The 21,398-nt window shown below is 36.7% G+C and overlaps 2 protein-coding genes across 2 annotated transcripts in view; one reads left to right on the forward strand and one right to left on the reverse strand.

Moving 5' to 3' along the window:
- The window catches only part of iqgap1 (IQ motif containing GTPase activating protein 1), a 39,935-nt gene extending 35,697 nt beyond the window's left edge, over nt 1–4,238 (reverse strand). Inside the window, exons 1-2 of the mRNA XM_053491815.1 lie at nt 3,985–4,238; nt 1,773–1,875 (exon numbers count right to left, since the gene is read on the reverse strand). Of these exons, the coding sequence (XP_053347790.1) occupies nt 1,773–1,875; nt 3,985–4,030 (149 nt within the window). The 5' untranslated portion in view covers nt 4,031–4,238. The remainder of the gene's footprint in view (nt 1–1,772; nt 1,876–3,984) is intronic.
- Nucleotides 4,239–8,635: 4,397 nt separating this feature from the next.
- On the forward strand, nt 8,636–10,066 carry cartl (cocaine- and amphetamine-regulated transcript-like). The gene is made up of 3 exons (XM_053493341.1): nt 8,636–8,794; nt 9,043–9,117; nt 9,659–10,066. The coding sequence occupies exons 1-3, from the start codon at nt 8,663–8,665 to the stop codon at nt 9,764–9,766; spliced, it is 315 nt and encodes a 104-aa protein (XP_053349316.1). The 5' UTR covers nt 8,636–8,662; the 3' UTR covers nt 9,767–10,066.
- Nucleotides 10,067–21,398: the final 11,332 nt, after the last annotated feature.

A 21,398-nucleotide genomic window follows, 5' to 3' on the forward strand; every position in this document is an offset into this window, starting at 1 on the left:
AAAGCCCCAAACATTTGGAAATGGATTGGACTCAGGTCAGGACTCTCATAGGATGTGGCAATACCTCGCAGCTGATTTCCTGTAATGTGCAAGTGGTGTGTGTGAATAAGTGTGTGTACAGTTCCCACAGACAACTGTATCTCTTCCGCAAGCAGGCCACAATTTATCGGTTCAAGAATCAGGTGTTCCACTTGTTGAATGTTCACAGGAACGACTGCAGTGGGCTCCAAGCCACCTTGGCTGGAATAATCATCTACCGTAACTTAGTTTCTTTAAACCTAGCGTAAGTAGAGATACTGGCTTCTTTAAAACATTGACATCGTTAAAATGCTTTTCTTTAAAATCTTCTGTAAATGTCAATCTGTTTCATGCCTTAATTCACAAGTCCCGGTTTGACTTGAACATCCTGTTTTAAAAGCCAAATGTCAAACTTTAAATATGTTTTGGTTGACTGATGACATTTGATGCAAATGTAAAACAGGATAAGTTTCCTCTTTCATGAAACAGTCTTTTAAATTCTTAATATTAATAATTCATGTTTAAGCAGCAGAGGAATGAAGTGCATGCTATAATATGTAGATCTCTCTCTCTTTCTCCACCTCCTTGCACACTCACCACCTCTAACACACAGACACCGGAACCAGTCGCTATGACAACCAAGGGTTTCTATGGTTACCCAGAAAGATACTGAAAATCAACAGAGTGTGACTCACTTCCTCTTATAACTCACATGTGTGTGTGTGTGTGTGTGAGACCAGCATTGACTGACACGTTATCCTCTACACAGATTGTCTGCATTCTAAAGAAGTTACTGGTTAAAAAAATACTAATAAAAATAAATAAATCACAATACTGATTACAGATGTTAATACTGGTACTCCAAGTCACACCATCAGATGCTAATATTAGCTTAAAGTCTTCACTTTCAAACCATAACGTACTCGCATTCTACAGCAAGAAGGGTCCATGTGATGCACACTGACCACAGGATCAGGAATAGTGTTATTTAGGGGGAAAAAAAGCAGGCTCTACTTTAAACTTTTTTCATGCAGGAACATCAGACTTCCTCAGATCTCAACCAAATTTAAGTAACTCGTAATTATAACAATAGCAGCTCAATATTAACTTATTTTGTAGATACGCTTATGCACTAATGGTGTACCCTGGCCAAGTCCTGTGTTTTAAAGATTTTCTGGTCTAGGTTTCCCTTGATAACATCACGTACCCACAGACAGACAATAGCCTTGTAGCGTAGCTCAATGCAAAACTTCACAGACCAAACATGTCTTAGTTATTAGAAATTTCTGGTTTTCATTCATGCATCTTCAGTTATGGTTTTATCCTGCTCAGCGTCATAGTGGATCCGGGTACACGGCGGGAAAACACCCCGGATGGGGCTCTGATTTATCTCAGGACACTATGCTAACAACATGTTTTTGAGAGACAGGACAGAACCAGAGATCATAGAGGACACCCATGCTGAGCTCTGAGACCCTGGAACTGTGACGCAACCATCCCCAATGCAACACCGCTAGCTATCACAAATCCTGCTAGATTGCAACAAGTGCTATTTAAGGACTATGATCTTGAAGCACAAAGGAACTGTTTAACATAAATCAGTCTAGCATAGGTTTGAGCAGAGCCATAGCAGTTAGCATAAACATTCTGCTACAATAAATGCCAATGGTGGTGCCAAGCTGGCTTTACCAAAATAAGTAAATGAAAATAAATAAATAAAAGATTCAGTTTTGCTGGGATAAAATGATATTTACCGTTTGGCCTCCTCCAGGTGGCACAAGTACTCGTAGGCCATGTTCTGCTGTCGCCGCTCGTCCATCTCCTCGGCCGTGAGCCGCTCCACGCCATCCAGCACAGCTGCGGGACAGAGCGAGAAGAGATCAGACACCAAGAACAAACACAAAACCATGTGTACTGGTCCTCCACAGTGGACATCAGTGTATAAAGTCTCTATCTCGAGTTATATACCTGATTTTCTCTCATACCGTATGAAATGCTGATACATTTTTAGCGGCAGTGTTGGTGGTTTTCAGTTCCTGCATACTAAAATGATTTAAGGGCTTGTGCAAAGGCAGTCAAAATCAAATTTATTACACTGCAACTCACACTGTAGAGCTGCGATAACACAGCTTATCAGCATGTTCAAAAGAACTTGGCAAAAACACAGACGTCTGTCTATAAGGTTCTTTGAGGAAACAGAGATGTAGGAAAGCGTGATGGATATGGCCAAGGTAGAGTTTCTTAAGAAAATTGGCAAAACAAGTTGTAATATCTTGAATTATTTTTCATAAATAAAAAATATCTAATAAATAGAATGATTAATTGCACTAAGGAGATTGCGAATGTTAACATTGAAAACTGATGAGACAGACAGACATGAAGAGACAGAGAAAAAAGAAAGACAGAAAGACTGTCAAGGAGAGAAGAGAAAGACATCAATAGACCGACTCAGAGAAAGAGAGGGGAAAGGCGGGCTGATAGAAGAGAAAAACAGACAGACAGACAGACACGAGGGCAAAAAAACAACACAGACATAGAGAAGAGAGATCGGCCACAGACGAAAGATAAATAAAAACTAGACCAATAGGAACAGTAAGAAGAGAAAGACAGGCACAAAGCAGAAAGACAAATGCAGAACAAAGTGGAGGAAGATGGAGAAACAGACAGAGAGAAGAGTCAGGGAGACATAGAGAGAGGAGGACGTGAAGAAAAGAATCAAGGAGACAGACTGAGAGAAGAGACACAGGAATGCGTGTCCCTTCATCAAATGATTCCCCTTCACTTCAATTGTAAATTGCTCCACTTAAAAAAAAACATAAACAAAAAGAAGTAAACAGATAAGTTTGTTTGTTAGTTTTTTACTTTTCACAACACGAGATAAAGATTAGCTTTTCCTTTCAGAGCTGGCCCTGAGCGTAAACACTACTTACACTATTTATTATCTAAGATGATATATTATCTATGCAGCTTCAAGCTGACCTTTCATCATCATCATCCTCCTCCTCCTTACCACCACCACTACTACTACTGCTGCTTCTACTACTACTACTCTCCACCACCCTGCAGAATGCTGAGTAATGACGTGTCCCCCATGTTAATGTTCTTTCAGTATGTCCTGAGCGGTACTCGAAGTGCACACGTTCATGGAGCATCAGTTTTACCCTATAAAAGCAGAGATCTCCTCAGGCTATTTCCAGTTATCTCAACTTAATCAAGAGATAAAGATACAGAAGCGTACTTGTGCTTGTCTCTGGAATGGTAGCTACAAATCAATCACGGGTTGAACCTTTAATCTTAAATTTAAGAGAAAAAAAGGGAGGGTAAGTCCTTGTGCCTTGGGAACCATTCATGTGCTTTTAAAGAAAATTCTAAAATTAAATTAAATTAATAAATAAAAAAAGGTTTCCAGGTGAGGGAGACATAATAATAATAATAATAATAATAATAATATAAAGAATTTTATTAATCTATAAAACTATCTGTTACAAAGTTGCTCTGGTGCGCGCTTTGATGTCATAAATTGTAACAAACAGCACGAATACGTCATTAAACATTTTACATTGTTGCAACAATTAGAATAAACACGATATGGAAATACTTTGATCTACACTGTGAAGTGATTTAGTAGGTAAATACGGTAGATTAACGCACACTTTAGATGTAAATGCTCAGGAGGTTTAGTAAAATGCGGAAGTGTTTCAGCACGCTGATGCAGTCACAACCCGAGCGCAAAGATGTAATTTAGCAAAAAAAAAAACAAAAAAAAAAAACAGGACGCTTAGTAAAACAAAAACAATAAGAAAAACAATACAGCTTTATTTTAACTCTCCGAACCTGTATAGTGCGTCTATGACCCGACTGATTTTGTGGCTCAGTAAGAAAATGTTAAAAACGCAGAGAGTACACGCTATCTCTAAAAAAAAAAAAAAAAAAAAAAAACCCCAGCAAGGCATTAAGAGTACTCACAGCCATAACGCGGCCGCAGCCCGTCTGCTTCATCTGAAGTTGACATGTTTGGACAGAAGTTCACACAAAAATCCTCAGAGTCTCTCTGCTTCTTATATTTCTGTAGTATTTCCTTTAAGTCGGGTGTCGGAGGTCTCCTCTGGCCTCCTCAGGTCTTCCTCACAGCACAGTCGCAAAAACTTTTCTCTCTCTCTCTCTCTCTTCTCTCTCTCTTCCAAACCAAACCCTCCCTGATGTCCTGGGTGTGTGTGTGAAAAGTGGGTTCCTGCCTAAATCCTGAAGTTACGCACTCCAGGAAACACCCATCAAAAAGAGCTCAAACTAAAGTTACAACGCCCTCTTCTGACCAAGCTGGAGGAAAAAAAAAAAAAAAACACACACACACAACACAGGAAGAGGTGCTATACTGTACAGTACCTAGTGGTCCCTAGACTCTCCTGTTGATCTGTACAATACAAAAAAAGATGGATGGAATTGTCAAGAACATTATTTAATTCTCACTTCTAATACCAGAAGGAAAGAAAGAAAAAGTGTGATCTTTTACATTTTCCAAAACTGGGACAGTGGTGTTTCAGGTGGTTGAGCCTCTGGGTTACTGATCAGAAGGTCAGGGGTTTGAGCCCAACCACTGACGGGCTGCCACTGTTGCATCTTTAAGCAAGACCTTTAACCCTACACCCCATACAACCCAAAGACTGCACGCAGTATTGTTCCCCAAGCCTGGTTTGCAAAAAAGGGGAGGGTTGTGGATAGAAGGATATTGTGTATAAAACCTGCACCAGATTTTGGAAAGCAAATGATTTGATGTGGCGACCCCTAGAGAAATAAAACCCTCTTCACACACAGCAGTTCACATAATATTAATGATCTCACTCATTTTAGTGAGCAGAAAAACCTCAGGCTACAAAAAAAAATATGACCTTGAGTTGGATGGACTACAACAGACACAAGCTTACAGAAATTGTCAACAGTGTCAAAGATTCAGGTTTGTAAAAAAAAAAAAAAAAAAAAAAAAACTTTAAAAATTGAGCTGTTTTCAATCTTAATCTGTCCAGTGTGCATGTGAATGTTTGCATGGATGGACTTATGGCTTAATTAGTTAATAGACAATGGATGAATGGGTCCACTGTCCAAATGCTTAGACACAATTGTATGTATAATGTGTATCACTGATTTCTCTTCCTCTTTGATACCAAACAAAAACCCCACCCAAATAGTACTTCTTTACTATACTTCATATATTATGCTTAATTATACTTACTTTGCCATCAAAGAAGACATGAACTCTATGTAAGCCTGCTTTCTTTGCTAATTTCAGGCTGATTACCATAAATTCCACTAACTAGCACAACTGGCTAGGGTATTTGCGAGTCAAACTCTAGCTAATGGCAAATATTGCAAAACCTTACCAAACACTACCAAAGCATGCAAAACTCAGAACAGGCAATTGCAATAACCCAAGCCCAGGTTTGAACCAGGACCGTATAGTCTGTCAACAGTTACAGTGGTTTAATACATGTGAAGGCCTTATGCTGTTAATTAAAAGTTGATTAAAGTTTAAAATCATGTTCAAATCTGCTTTATCTCTTCAGTTTCTTCAATAGCGTCTGTCCATTCCTTTTTAAGAGTAAAGGCAAAGTGTCTCATTTGAGAGTGAAGATTTAAGAATGTGTAGCATTTAGGAAAAGGTTCATAGAGTAGTTTAATTTATTTGAATTATCTTGATTTTTGTCTGTGGAATAGCATAATAAATATTTCAAGATTATTTGTGAACGTACTTTGTTAGAAAATACTTTCTAGTTTACATTTAGGCATTGGGCAGACACTTTTATCCAGAGCAACTTACAATAGTGCTTTGTAGTTTCCGTCATTGAATACTGTAGATCCTTACACTGGGGTTACTAGACTACTAAGTATGATCAAACACAGGGAAGGTTGTTTTTTTTACAGGTGGCATTATTGTTTCTAAAAATGTCTAGCCAGTCATCCTAGCACAAAAAGTAGACTTATAATGATAGAAGTAAACAGTGATTGCAAGGAAAGTTCTTGGAAGTGGAGAAAAAGAAACGGAGGTTGTCTCCTCATGGTACACAAATGAGCGTCTTGTCTTATTTCCACATGGCTTGCAAATGCAATTGTTTTATAATTTTATTAATAATATTATTATGGCCCAAGCAGAATGCTCTTGTTTTACTAAGGATTTTTTTCCATCCGTTTGGGCTTTTTGGGGGCCTTAACATGCTCAAAAACTCTTGAGAATTGGCAGACAGGTTGGAATCTGCTGCCATTAGGATGCCTGAGAATCAGGTGCCCCGGGGCCCTCAGGGGCCCTCACATAAGATTTTGCTGCTAAGCTCATACAAACTTGCACGTATGCACAAGAGACTCTGTAACCATTTAGAGCTCATTGAGCTAAACAACTTTCATACTGCATGTCCTGAGCTCGATTCAACAGGAAGTCAGTTATTTTGGGTCGTTTGCCAAAACGCACACAATGGATTTTGATATAATTCTCCTAGGGAATTTATACGATCACCACTAAACCGGGCCTTTGTGATCTAAAGACATTGAGGATGCAAAATTTTGTGCCTTAAACTTCTGCTGAGTTCATAGTGTAATGCTTTTTTCCAGCATCTGCAGCCTATTCTACACATGTACACATCACAAATGTTACCACTCACATACACACACACACACACACACACACACACACACACACACACACACACACATGCATACAGTTGACATGACAAATATTAAGGCCCAAGCTGACATCAACCCTATCACGTCATATTGTGTGAAGTGTGCAAGTTGTGCGGTGCACCCGGGCCTCGATGGCTTTTTGTAGATCTTAACACACTCAAAAGGCACACAGGTTGTATGTGCACCCTGGAGGCAATGGCGCAATGTGCTTGGGCTCACTCATTGTTGCTTGCATACTATTTATTATTATTATTAATATTATTATTATTATTTCTGATTTTGTACATTTTTAAAACATTTAGAAGCAATGACTAATTATTTTATTTAAAATCCACAAATCTCAGCAATAACATGTAAAATTAGGAACACACCTGAAAAAAAGAAAATTTCTCATCTAAATACAGTAGTATGTCATAAAAAAGGCAATCTTGTGGCTTTTAATGCAAATATCTGTGTAATGGAGTGGATAATAGAGGAATATTGAAATGTTTACCAGTATCCAGTATTCCACAAGGATTCTTTTTTTTATACTACAGACAATCAGTGTGTTGCAATACCAAAAAAATTTAATTATCTTTTAGAACTTACGGTATAAAAAATAATGGTGCACCAAAAAAACACAAACTTAAAATTCACCCACAGTTAAGTATTAAGTTGATCAAAATTATGTTATGTACAGTATGATTTGTCTTTACGTGTGGCCTAAGCAGTGGCAAAGTGAATTTGCTGAAGAGAAAAAGAAAGCTCAGTGTCATTCGAGCCCGGGGTAGTGATCCGTAGGCTAAGTTGTGAAGACAAAAAGATAAAAGTTTGGCATGGGGAGAACCTCTGGACTTACAGGTTTTTGCGATTTTATAAGGCTGGGGCATTTCCCATTCCAAATAAAGTAATTTAAATTTAAATTATTAAATTTGGGTATTGTTCAGTTTAAGGTGTGGTTTAGTAGGTTCATCATCTGTTCTGGATTGTATGTAGGTGTAAATGAGTTTCTTGTTTTGTGTGTATTCCTGTCATTTGTGCAAAGTATTTCTGTCCACCCCATCTGTGATCTCGCACTAGCCGAGGGGCGGACAGTGCTTTCCTCTGAGTGTGTTATGTCACCTCCTAATGGTGCATGAGCAGCAAAAAAGGATGTGGTCCTGTAGTCGATGATGGCCTGGAGAGCCTGCAACATAGACCACATGCACTGTGTCCCGCAGCAGTCCTGTCCTGGAAATGGGTGTTAATAATCATGCTTTTGAAGTGTGTGGTGCTGTTGGTCTTCGAGACTGTGATGTCATCAATTCCCTTGCTGATAAAACTAGTCAGTAATGCTCTGTACTTATTTGCCCTCTTGCTGAAAATGTGCCAACCGGCATGTTTGCTCTTCCTGTTATAAAGTCTATATAATGTTGGAATTTAGAGAGCAATGCCTTGAGATTCACACAGTCACTGGTGAATACAAACCATCCATCAGGGTATGGGTTCAGTCTCTCATGGGGTGTTTTATTAAATCACTAAAAGGCATTGTTTAATCAAATATTATTTACTTCCTTATTGAAAACTAATAAATAATGTAGAATGTAAAATACTTATTTGTAACTCTGGGTTATGAAGAATTTTAAACTGAAAAAAAAAATTGATTATTGTATTAAATTCAACTCCTGTATACACACTATTCCCACACATATGTTGTCATGCCATGTTTTATTCAACTAAAGAGTTGGCTATGATTTTTTTTTTTGTCATTTTGTTTTTAATGACTAAAGGCTCTTAGTTTTAGTGAAGTGTATGCAGATTTTTTTTTATCCCCTACAGATCTGTGAGAAACAGTTTTATTTATTAAAAACCCCTTAACAAATCGGAGGGGTGGGACATTTGGGTTTATTGCTCAGCCTAGAGGGCAGGACATATCTGGTTATAAAGCTAGCTCTGGGTTTGAGAGAAACTGCCATCCAGTTTCCTTACTCATCCCTGCTGCTGCTGTCTCAGAACCATGGAGAGCTCAGGGATTGTGATCGGTGTGCTACTCATCACTCTGTCTTCCATCACGTGCAATGGACAACATTTATCTGAGATATCTGCAGAGGATTTGCAGAACTCTGATGTAAACCCTGACGAGGGGATGGTACGTACAAATACAGATATTTAAAATTCAGCATCAGGATCATGTATTTAGTGGAGAAGTCTGGCTCTTAAAAATATACAGCATATTTGCATGATGTTACTCATTTGCACAAACTTTAAGTGAATTTATAGTCATCACTTTTTTGCTCTTTTACAGGATGCAATACATTGCAAATGTATTTAAAGTAAGTGAATGCACAGGGATTTAAATGCCTAAGAAATTTTTTGGGTTGTTTTTCATTTGCACAGGTTGAAGTGATGGAGGAACTTCTGTCGAGGCTTCAGAACAGATTTCCGTCAACAGAGAAACGCGTCATTCCAACGGTAATTTTTTTCTCCCCCTTTCTCATTCTTCTTCTTATAACACTCCTTTAAGCATAATACAATTGATTAGTAAACTTTGAGCTTGTCAGATATAACCTACTACAATGGACATTAACGTACATATAAGAAGGAGTGCATAACTCCCAGCTATTTTATTTGTCAACAAATGCAAAACGTATACTCTTTTAGGGACATTGGAGTGACCATTATTTCTATTTTTATTATAAAAAAAGAAGAAGAAGAGGAAGAAGAAAAAAAACAACAAAAAAAAAAACGTGGCTCTAATGTTTTGTATGTTTTAACCAAATCTGGAAATGTTATTTAACGTCAAGACATACCCCAGACCAACTGATAATCTACCAAAAGGTTAAAAAAATTTCCCAATTTTACATTTGCTAATCATGCTGTCATGATTGTAATGTATCCTTCTATAGATGTATAGATTTTTATATAGATAAAAAAAAAATCTTTTTGAATCATTTCCATGCAATATATATGTGTGTATTAATAAAGAATTGGGTTTTTTCTATTGGTTCCTCAGTGTGCAGTCGGCTCCCGCTGTGCGATGAGGTTTGGTCCTCGCTTCGGGCAGCTGTGTGAATGTGGCCGAGGCTCCTACTGCAACTCATTCCTGCTGAAGTGCATCTGAGGAACTCACTGGAGGAGAGCTGTCTTGAGTTCTCATTTCAGCATGTTTATCAACATGATCTCACACACACGCACACACAAATGCATTTCTTTTAGTAAGCGTGTAAGTATTTTATCCGCACTAAACTAATAAGCATGATATACAAAATATTAGAGTCCTTGCTCATATTTCTTATACTGTATATCTACAGCAAATATGTCTGTTCCTTAACACTATTCTCATATGATGAAAGGTATATCTAAGCAGCAAGACTGTTCAGTTAAAGTTTGTACATTAATGCCGTAAATAATTGAAAATGGAAATTTGAAAAATATATTTTGCATTTTCTATAACTTTATTGAACAGCTTTATCTCAAAATACACTGTTAAATTTCCTTAATGTAGAATGCATGTTGTCTTTTAGTGTTTGTAATTGTGTAGCTATGTTGTTTTATTGTTACAGAACAATCTTAGTTAACTCATATCATGTAATGACCCATGTAATAAATTATTTTCCACAATAAACCCATGCTCTCATCTAACACTCTTTTAAATGTCCTTATCAATGTGTCTTTCTTCTGATGTGTTCATGGTGGTTTTTGGACCTTTCCCATAAGATATAAAGACACAATTATTAATGCATGGAAAAAACCTATTATATTCCCTTAAAGGCACTATTGTTGAAACTGCTGAAACAACACTCTGCCTTAGGACATCTTCTGAGCACATCATAAAGAAGCATACTGCAGTATATAGTGTAGCGCATTGGTTTAGGTGCCAAGGATGAGCATCCCAAGAGTCAGTCATTGACTGGTCAAGTGGATGTTAATGAGACCTAGTTTGAGCATTTGCCTGTGGGGAGATGGACAATACTGATGAACAGTTATCGATGTATCCTGTCAAATCTACACAACTGCCCCCCAAGGCTGAAAAATACTCGTTCTGAAATAGGACGATTTAACAATACCAGTCACTCCAGATGCATATGCTGTAGACAAATGTGTAGCAAATCTTTAGAAGTCAATAAACTTTAAAATGACTTTAGTTCATTTGTCTACAGTGAGCCATAAAGAAACTAATCAATACAGTACTGAATCTTTCCAGTTAAACCCAAGAGTGATGCATGCTGGACATTAAGGTTTATGTTTTTTTCCAACTTCGTTAATGTTTATCACCAGGAACCCCAGAGGGCATGGATATAAAGCGTATAATTGTACACTTTCTCACCCTTCACCAATTAGTAAGATCAGCGACGTTAATGAGAAAACATGCAGTCTGAACCAAATTAAACCATAAATCTCACCATAACAGGTTCTTGAATATAGAGATTCACATAAGCTGTGTTCAAGCCTGCTGTTTAGTTATTTGAGTGCGAGTGACTTTGTCGTGGCTTAACAAACTATAGCAATTCTTGAGATACAAACCCAGTGGATCCAGTGGACTCATTTGGCAGAAATATTAAATTACCAAAGCTGTTCTGTTCCTAACTTTAAAATGAAACCGAGGCATTAAAGCACCGGAGTGATGCTTTGATTTGACACATTCATCAATTATTAAAACACAAATCTGTTCTAGGTTTAACATTACACAAGAAAACATTTTATAATTCTGCACTTTTCTTTAATATATGTACAATCGTAGCTACGAGTGGTTCTAACATTAGCATGAGTAGCTGAGTGCAACCCCTTATGACTTAATGATACAAGGGGGTTTAATTATTCCCCTGAGAGACCCTTTTGCATAATTAATGTACTGTTTAAAATTATACAGACAAACTGAAATCAACAGAAGTGCCTAAACAGTGATTCGGAGAGTCATTATAAACTGATATTTAATTTGGTATGTTATTTTGGGAAGGCTTTGATGTATTTAAGGTTTTATACTGTAGGTAAATCCGTGCAAACTTGACAACAAATGCAAAAAAAAAAAAACTTGTTTAAAACAAAAAAGTGCCTGTTCTAACAGTGTCTGCTGTTAAAGATTTGCATCTTTCAAATGAGCAAAATAATACTATAACAGTCTGTTCGCCCTAATGAATATGAAGTTTAAAATGTTTCTACAGTACATAGCACTGCAATATACAGTATGGTATTTATGCAGATCTGATAATATTGTCTTAATGCAGACTATAAGAGATTTCTTTGCTTTACCTTAGAATGAACATATATTCAGTCTAAATCTTTTTAATTTGCGTTTTTATGATCATTAAAATCATCTCTTCAATCATGTTTATGTCCATCAGATTCAGGACTTTCATCTCATCCATAAAATATATCATTCATGATGCAAAAGAAAAGGGTTTACCCTTAATTCAGTACACTAAGGGGTCAAATCTTGATGGTGTGACAGCCACCTACCGGCCATTCGACTTGGGTAAGACTAATGGCTTTGACTCTCCTTAATGCCATTAGCAAATAGGACCTTTTTTCTGAGTGCGCCATGTGACATAAGCTGCAGTGGATGTGGTTGGCTGACTTGTACTAAGTCACCAAGTAAAAAAAAAAAGTTTTGATTGATTATTAATTTATGTATATATATATATATATATATATATATATATATATATATATATATATATATATATATATATATATATATATATATATATATATATTTATTTGTTTTCTTAATAAACTTGGGGCTGAAGCTAGCATTCCACATACATCAGTTCATAGCTTGGTTTGTAACACTTTCTTTAATAAATATAGTAAATTGCTTACATCCCATACTAATATTAACATTAATTATATTCTAAAATGTTAATATATGTTGAGGGTTTCATAAGCATTAAGTATAATTAATGAAAACCGTACAGCAATCTATCACTGCATGTCTGATCTATTAGATTACGATGTTAAGGTAGTTTTTTAGAAAAGCTTTCAATAATATTTAACTGTAGGAAACAAATTTAATTGCAGAAAACCTTCACATACAGTAATAAGCAAAATGATGCAAATAAATAGTTTGATATGTTCACCAGATGTTTGGGAAAGATTAGCTCCAGAAACATCCACTTGGATTTTAATGAGTTTTCCCTTTGGCTTTCCTGATCAATATTTCAGAATCTTTCACCACTACGAAAAACATCCATCAATATATAAATGTTGATAAACAGGCATTGGAACATCCCATTAGTAACCACGTGGAAGACACCTGAAGTTGCATGAAATAAATGAGCAAAGTCATGGACAATAAGATGAAAGTAGAAAATAGAGAAATCAATAAAGGTTTGTCTTACAAGCCCTAAAACATTGCGGCTGCAAGGGATATTGAAGACATTTCACTAATTTTATTCATCAAAAACCTTGAAATTAGAAAACATGAATGCTGATGCTTATCTGTCTTTTAGTGTAATGATTCTGATTATGTTGTCCAGTCTTTATGATATAATGCATAGATAACTTTTGTTGTCAATTTATTGATAAAAATTTTAATTTACAGGTTTCCAGTCTCCCTTCTAATATCATCCAGCTAATATGCACCATTATGTCTATTCAATACTACACAAGTATTGATTCTGAAAATTCTGAAAACAAAAACGTCATAAAAAATAAAATGCAAAAAAAATTTGCAACATTCTAAAAACATTCATAATAATGATTTGCAATACTGTAATTGATTCAACTGTTATATCATAATAGCATCTTTGTTTTAGTAATTAGGTACACTAGCAGTCAAAGGTTTGGACACACCTTTTAATTCTATGGTAATTCCATTAATTTCTTTTTCACATTATAAAACAATGCTGAAGGCATCCAAAATCTGCACTAATCTTTTTTAAACAGTTGATAATGAGATGTATGTGCTACTTATGCTCTGTAATGCCTTCATAACTATTCTAATCTGAGGTTCTGGTTGTTAAATGGTGATTATTTAGGCTGGTGACTCTAAACGAACTTCTTCTCTGCAGCAGAAATATATATATTTTTTTTTTCCAGGGAAGGTCTTCATGAGAGTTTCATCATGGTGCTTAATGGGTTTTAAAAATGCACTTGACAACACTGTTCTTGCTAACTATTTCAGAGCCACTGACTTGTTGTTGTTGTTGTTGTTATTGTTGTTGTTACTTAATTAATGCCATATGTGTTATTTCATAGTTTTGAAATCTCCAGTATTGCCTAGAATGAAAAAAAAAAAAAAAAAAAATCCAAGATTATCCAAGTCCTACACTATGCTGCCACTTTGTGGACAATAATATATGCTACATAAACTAAGACATAAATTATCCTCAAAAATATCAAATGCCATAAATAAATAAAAAATACAGTTTGGTTTATAGTTTAAGTTATACACTGATGGTAGTGTATACTTTTCTTGTTTTATTTCTTTTCTATGATAAAGTGATTAAATGGCAGGAGTTGATGCTGATTTAATAACTACTATAATTTGCTAATTTTTACATTTCACTCAATATGGTGTTTAAAAAGGAAACAGGGAAGTTTAAGTATTTGCAATATAAAATAATATTAGTTTTGCCAAAAAAAGAAAGGAAAAGAGAAAAAAAATCTTTTCATCTAAATCTAATTAATTAAACTTTGTATGAACACTGATCAGCCATAACACTAAAAAACATTAAGCCCAACATTGTGTAGGTTCCCTTTGTGCTACCAGGGTACCTCTGGCTCCTCTCGGCATGGCCCCACAAACTTCTGGGGGTGTGCTGTAATGTCTTCTACCGGGATGTTAACAGAGGATTCTTTGGGTGCTGTGGGTTTCCTCCATGGAATGGACTTGCTTGTCTGGCGCATCCCAGGATGCTTGTTCTGGGAAATTTGTAAGCCAGATCAACTACCTTTGAACTATTTGCCTGCGACACCCCTCATACACAGAAGGATGTGATGCAATGGGTGTTCTTATCCATTTCTATTATAGCCAGCTTAAATTCTTTTCATCAAGTTTTCCGACATTGGCGTTTCTGTGGGATCAGACCAGACAGGCTAACCCTATGTCCCTACAGACATAGATGAGCCTTGAGCGCCCATGATCCTGTCACCAGTTTACTGATATTTAACTGATAATCAATGTTATTCAATTCACCTTGCAATGAAGTTGAGTGTAAGACATCAGATGAGCAAGATCACACATGTCTACTTGAGACGTGTTTCGACGTAAAACAGTCAACACTTTTTATTTAAGGCTTGCAGGCAGCAGTCAAATTATGTAGGAGTCAATATGACCAGAAAAAAAGCAATCATGAAACACACATACACACACACACACACACACACACACACACACACACACACACACACACACACACACACACACACACACTTACTAATCTAGGAAATCCAGCAAACTGTAAAATTCAAACACTAACTGATAGGAAAACCACAAGTGTTAGTACTCGGTCTAGACTTGTATAAGTATGCAAGTAGACACATTACATTGGTTTGTTTATTCAGTTCCAGACAGGGTCACATGGTACCGTATCCATTAAATGTTCGTTTATATGATGATCATGATTGTTATTTCACAATACTAAGCTGGGAAGCAACAGTGCTATAAAAAAAGGTTTTGCCACCTATTGATTTTTTTTTTAAACAAATTTTACGCAAAGATAACCTACATAGTAAGTACATAGAAAATGCAGTTTTTAAATGATTATTTCATTTATTAAGGGGAAAAAGCTGTTTAAACCTACCCGGGCCTATGTGAAAAAGCATCCCTTGTTGAATGAATAGAATTTTTGGAAAGTTAAATTTCACTTTCAGGCCTGATTACTGCCAGACATTTAGAATCAAGAAATCACTTAAATAGAACCCATCTGAAAAAGTCAACCATGCTAAAAAAGTAACACAATCTAAAGAAATTCAAGAACAGGTGAGAAACACAGTAATCAACATGTATCAGTCTGGAAAGTGTTACAAAGCCATTTCTAAGGCTTCCCAGGAGTGTCCGACCTACTGTACCAAAAAACATCTTGATTAAGACTTTTGGGCAAATGTTCTGTGGACTGATGAGATAAAGTTAAACTTTTTGAAAGGTGTGTGTCCCGTTACATCTGACATAAAACTAACATAATTAATGAAATCATCATTACAAAACTGCATTTTGCATTTACTTGGAATATCTTTGTGGAATATTAAAATCATTTAAGTATAACAAAAATGCTTATTCACAGCACTGTAATGAATTTGAAAGCAGTTGGAAAAGTTTTACTTATATTGTATCAGTCAAATATTTCATTATTTAAGAAATTTAACACACTCACTTAAATCACTTAAAAAAATTGTCATTGTTAATTATGAAAAAATAAAGATTTATCATGCATTTATCAGCAACAAGATGGAGCTTTATAATGTATTTATAATATAGAACCACATAACTTTTTGGCTTGTTTGTTTGCTTGTTTGTTTGTTTGTTTGTTTTTACTACACCTAATTACTAGGTGGTGATATGCATTGCCATACTGTATGACCGCTGTTGTTATACTCTGCAGCATGATGTACTGAACACAGTACAGTTTATTTATAGTTTAATTATTGTTGTACTATTACACATACTGTGCATGCCGTTATTGAGTGTGTACAACAATCTGCATATTACAGCACTATTACTGTGCCTGGGAGGTTAAAGGGACCCCATCTGGAGCACTAATGACAGTATCACTGGCTTATAATTAGATCTGGGTGGAACAAATGAGTTGCTAGAATGTTATCAAGTGCGACGTTCTCAACGTTAACAAACTAGTCTCAATTCCATCGAAACCATTACTGACTAATTGTGAATGATTTGTTATTCTGCTTTGCCAGTAAAATTAGACATCAGGCTGAATAGCGCTGCGGATCCTCCAGGGGTAAGTCAGTGGGTGAGTAATGCAAATCATTAACGTGACTGCCGTAAACACTGGCTCCTTCATTATTTATCTCGTTCAATCGCAATTTCATGTGCTGTTGCCGGAGGAAGATGGCATGCGGTTTAATGGCCTTGCCACATCCAACCATCAGGTCAACAAACACATTTCCCCATAATGCACCAAATGTGGGTATTTGTATTATGCGTATTGTGAGTCAAAATGAACAACGTGTTCTGTCAATTTACAGACAAACTGACGAGATCCTTCTGTCTCTGTGCTAACTATGCCGTTGTGACCTTGTGTCCAGAAAACCTGACCTTGAGATAACTTAAGAAGCACACAGTTATTAAAGTCACTGCTTGACAACTGCATAATTAGATTCTTCTCAGATAGGGCTGTATGAAAATCTGTCTGAGCCTGACACTGTTTGCACAACCTAATCCAAAGGATACGCATCTCTGAATAATAACTGCCTCATTTAAACAGTTCCCGAAATAAATGTTTGTCACTGAACAAAATGAAATTGTCATCTCTTCTGACTGCCTAGACTCGTTTAATCTTATAATACACTAATATTTGCAAAGCATCTACATGCACCACAAGATTATAAATCCTGTCCTGATATTTATCATCAATACAGAGGAATATAAGACAAGCAAAATAAATGTTACGCTATTGTAGAATATTGTGTTAATTTTTCCTTAACCCTAGCCTGAATGTTAACATGGAGCACTAATGACTAAAAAGAGATTATGGGGGTGGCGTGTGTGGGTGGAGTCTTTTAGAAATATCTTAGCAGAAATTGTACTTATAAAATAAGCATGTGCCTCATTACTGCAAATACAGCTGTGTAGGCAGGGCGAGTGCCTCAGCACTGAAGACGACTTTTTAAAAGACCTTTAATTACCTCACAGTGACGCACAGTGGGTCGATTGCAGACCCTGATGTTGTTACACAGTAATGTGGATTTTAAAAAATAGTCATGGCAGTTGCCTGAAGCCATATATCAGAAGCAAAGGGCAGAGGTAAGGCTCGGGAGATTTTATTTATATTCATCACACTGTCAAGCTGGCAAACCCATCAGAAACTGAGTAACTTCCACTTACTATACAGACCCTGCATGCAGACTCCACATATACATACATACAGTATGTTATATGTAATATATACAGTGGTATGAACCTGTAGCACTAGAAGAACAGAACAGCATACACAGCTTATATGATGATGAGGGAGGAATTTCATATTTAATACAATTAACTGAAACCACTAATAGAAAAAAAAAGACCTGATTTAACAGCAGGCAGGCTTGTGTCATCTTATTTGTAAAAAATTGCTCAAACTATTGGTTTTGGTATACTGTATATATATACAAGGGTTATTAGGAACACCTGTTCAATTTCTCATTAATGCAATTATCGAATCAACCAATCACATGGCAGTTGCTTCAATGCATTTAGGGGTGTGGTCCTGGTCAAGACAATCTCCTGAACTCCAAACTGAATGTCAGAATGACGGGCGGGCCGGTCTAAATATTTCACAATCTGCTCAGTTACTGGGATTTTCACGCACAACCATTTCTAGGGTTTACAAAGAATGGTGTAAAAAGGGAAAAACCTCCAGTATGCAGCAGTCCTGTGGGCGAAAATGCTTTGTTGATGTTAGAAGTCAGAGGAGAATGGTTCGACTGATTCAAGCTAATAGAAGAGCAACTTTGACTGAAATAACCACTCGTTACAACCGAGGTATGCAGTAAAGCATTTGTGAAGCCACAACACACACAACCTTGAGACAGATGGGCTACAACAGCAGAAGACCCCACCGGGTACCACTCATCTCCACTACAAATAGGAAAAAGAGGCTACAATTTGCAAAATTAGACAGTTGAAGAGTGGAAAAATGTTGCCTGGTCTAATGAGTCTCGATTTTTGTTGAGACATTTAAATGGTAGAGTCAGAATTTGGCGTAAACAGAATTAGAACATGGACCATCATGCCTTGTTACCACTGTGCAGGCTGGTGGTGGTGTAATGGTGTGGGGGATGTTTTTTATGGCACACTTTGGGCCCCTTAGTGCCAATTGGGCATCGTTTAAATGCCACGGGCTACCTGAGCATTGTTTCTGACCACGTCCATCCCTTTATGACCACCATGTTCCTCTGATGGCTACCTCCAGCAGGATAATGCACCATGTCACAAAGCTCGAATCATTTCAAATTGGTTTCTTGAACACAACAATGAGTTCACTGTACTAAAATGGCCCCCACAGTCACCAGATCTCAACGCAAAAGAGCATCTTTGGGATGTGGTGGAACGGGAGCTTCGTGCCCTAGATGTGTATCCCACAAATCTCCACCAACTTGCAAGATGCTATTCTATTAATATGGGCCAGCATTTCTAAAGAATGCTTTCAGCACCTTGTTGAATCAATGCCACATAGAATTAAGGCAGTTCTGAAGGCGAAAGGGGGTCAAACACCGTATTAGTATGGTGTTCCTAATTATCCTTTAGGTGAGTGAGCCACATATGTGAACCCTCTGGGCGTGGCCTCTAGTGGTGTGCTATGGTGTCTGGCACCAGGAGATGGACTGCGGATCCTGTGGGTGGGGTTGAGGGGTGGGCATCCATGGATCGGATTTGTTTGTCTGATGTACACCATGGGTGCTAATTCAGGATTAAGGGATTGTGGAGGCCTTGGGTTCTTTGCCAGCTGTGCCCCGTGCACAGCAAAGTTTTGTCCACTGGGTTTTTTGGTGCATTGATTTTGGAAAAAAAAATCTTTGCTGGTGTATAGTTGGTGATCAGTGTTGTATTGTACCTGACACCCAGGTCAAAACCACTGACTCAGATCTGTCCATGATTCCACTACTTTTTGGCTCTCCAGCCTCCACATTATATCAATATCCTTCTTATCCAATCATATTAATGGAGAAATTAATTTCTAAATATACAAAACTGCCTTTAGTCACAATATAATTTATGCAATCAGTGGATGATGCAATCGAAATGAATCGATGTAATGGAGTTGAAATTGAGATGAAAGTGTCATCAAGTCATCATCAGCATCATGAGCTCAGTGCATATTTTGATTCCTGCATCTCCTAGGCTTGATTAAGTGTATTTGCCTAAATAGTCCAGCTTCAAGATGATGGAACTGGATTAAATGCTGGTTTCAAACTCTCATCTGTGTAATTAAAGCCCAGCATGTCACTCACTTGATACTGACGCACAAACACTCCACTGCAGTCACACAGGCATGAGAAAAACAACATCAAAAGGCAGCGCATACTGTAATATCAAAATGTAAATGTATTGAATTTAAATAAAAATTATATAAAAAGACAGAAACAAAGTTAGTTGAAGCAAGTTAGACTTCAAGATGGTATTTTGATTGGTAATGTTAGCAACGTATTCAACCTGAAAACGTATTTTTATTTAAATAAATAGTTTCTAGCCTTAAAGCTGTTCTGGTATGAACTTCTGCTTCTACATACAGTAACTTTCAATGATATTACATATTCAGTTTGAGTATAGCTCTCCTGTGGATTTAGGATTTAGTAGGTGGGTGAGATGTAAGAGAACATTTCTTTATTGGGGTATTAAACTCTGACATCATGGAAAATATACTACCTGTCAGTTTTGCCATCAAAATATGTCCTGTCAAAGACATGTGATAAAACTAAGCCTATAATGAATTTAACTGTAATCGAATGTATTTACACAGCACTTAACAATGACCTTAAATGCATGGGGGAAAAAAGCAATTTCTCTATACAGCAGCATGAAGCAGGATTATATTATCAACCCTATTATGCAATGCTTTGATTTACATTTCCATCTAATTATAGAGTTCATCTCAGGGAGGGGAGATCAGTTCCCCTGTGCTCTTATCCGCCTTTAAACCATAGCCTCTCTCTGTTTCTGTTTCTTTCTCTCAAAACAAGAGAGATTGTATTTTGTCATTTGATTACAGTCCAAGAAATCAATTTCAAGCCAAGCTTCTGTCAGCTCATTTAATTGGACTTCCTTCTTTGTGTGCGTGTGTGTGTGTGTGTGTGATAGAGAGGGAGAGAGAGACCCTGCACCTGATGGTGTTGAGCAAGGTAAAGGAAAGAAACAAGTAATTATAAGAGAAATTCCCAATCTTTACCAGGCGAAAACACTGCATCTCATTTAAAAACCAGAAATGCAAACCTGTATCTTCGTAATCGTAACATTTTTGGTTACAAATAAATATAAAACGGATATTTTTACAGTAGCACCCTTTCTATAAATCTGTGCTTCTGTTTTAAGATCATCCAGATCTTAAAACAGAAGATTCATTGTAGAGGTTTAAACAAAAGCTGTCTATCCTGAAGTATTCAGGTAATTATAGACATTTGCCAGTGGAAAAGTAATGATATACATCTGTGGTTCTCTTCAACTATAAAGAAGATCAGTCAAAAGTCCATGAAACCGAATAGAATATTCAGGGCCATATATTGTAGAAATACCAAAGCTTTCTTTGTGAAAAAATGAACAAAGTAGCATTACTGAATCATCAGAGAAAATACTCGAAAAGTATGTGTTCTCTCATTGCATTGATTCACCCTCAAAACCTCAAGGATTCATTCCATCCAAGTTTTTCTGACTCATACATCATAGGTAATCATAGATTAATGCTGCAATGTTAGACGATATTGCGTCCATGTGTGCATGTGTTGATTTGCAAGAATCATATTAATTAGCATATATATATATCTGTTTCAAGTGACTGGTTGCAAAAGCATATGTTTTGTAGGCAGATGCCCAAACTCCTGGAAAGTTACACAAAGTTGTTATAAAATACGAGCTGAAGTTTGCTCTAATGGACTAA

This window comes from Clarias gariepinus, chromosome 3, assembly GCF_024256425.1.
Source record: "Clarias gariepinus isolate MV-2021 ecotype Netherlands chromosome 3, CGAR_prim_01v2, whole genome shotgun sequence".
In the NCBI taxonomy this organism is placed as follows: domain Eukaryota; kingdom Metazoa; phylum Chordata; class Actinopteri; order Siluriformes; family Clariidae; genus Clarias; species Clarias gariepinus.

What these genes read in the sequence shown, in the direction of transcription:
- cartl (XM_053493341.1), top strand. Translation starts at nt 8,663, where the DNA reads ATGGAGAGCTCAGGGATTGTGATCGGTGTGCTACTCATCACTCTGTCT. An exon ending in TAAACCCTGACGAGGGGATG is followed by an intron (nt 8,795 to 9,042) that starts GTACGTACAAAT and finishes TCATTTGCACAG; the next exon opens with GTTGAAGTGATGGAGGAACT. An exon ending in AGAAACGCGTCATTCCAACG is followed by an intron (nt 9,118 to 9,658) that starts GTAATTTTTTTC and finishes TTGGTTCCTCAG; the next exon opens with TGTGCAGTCGGCTCCCGCTG.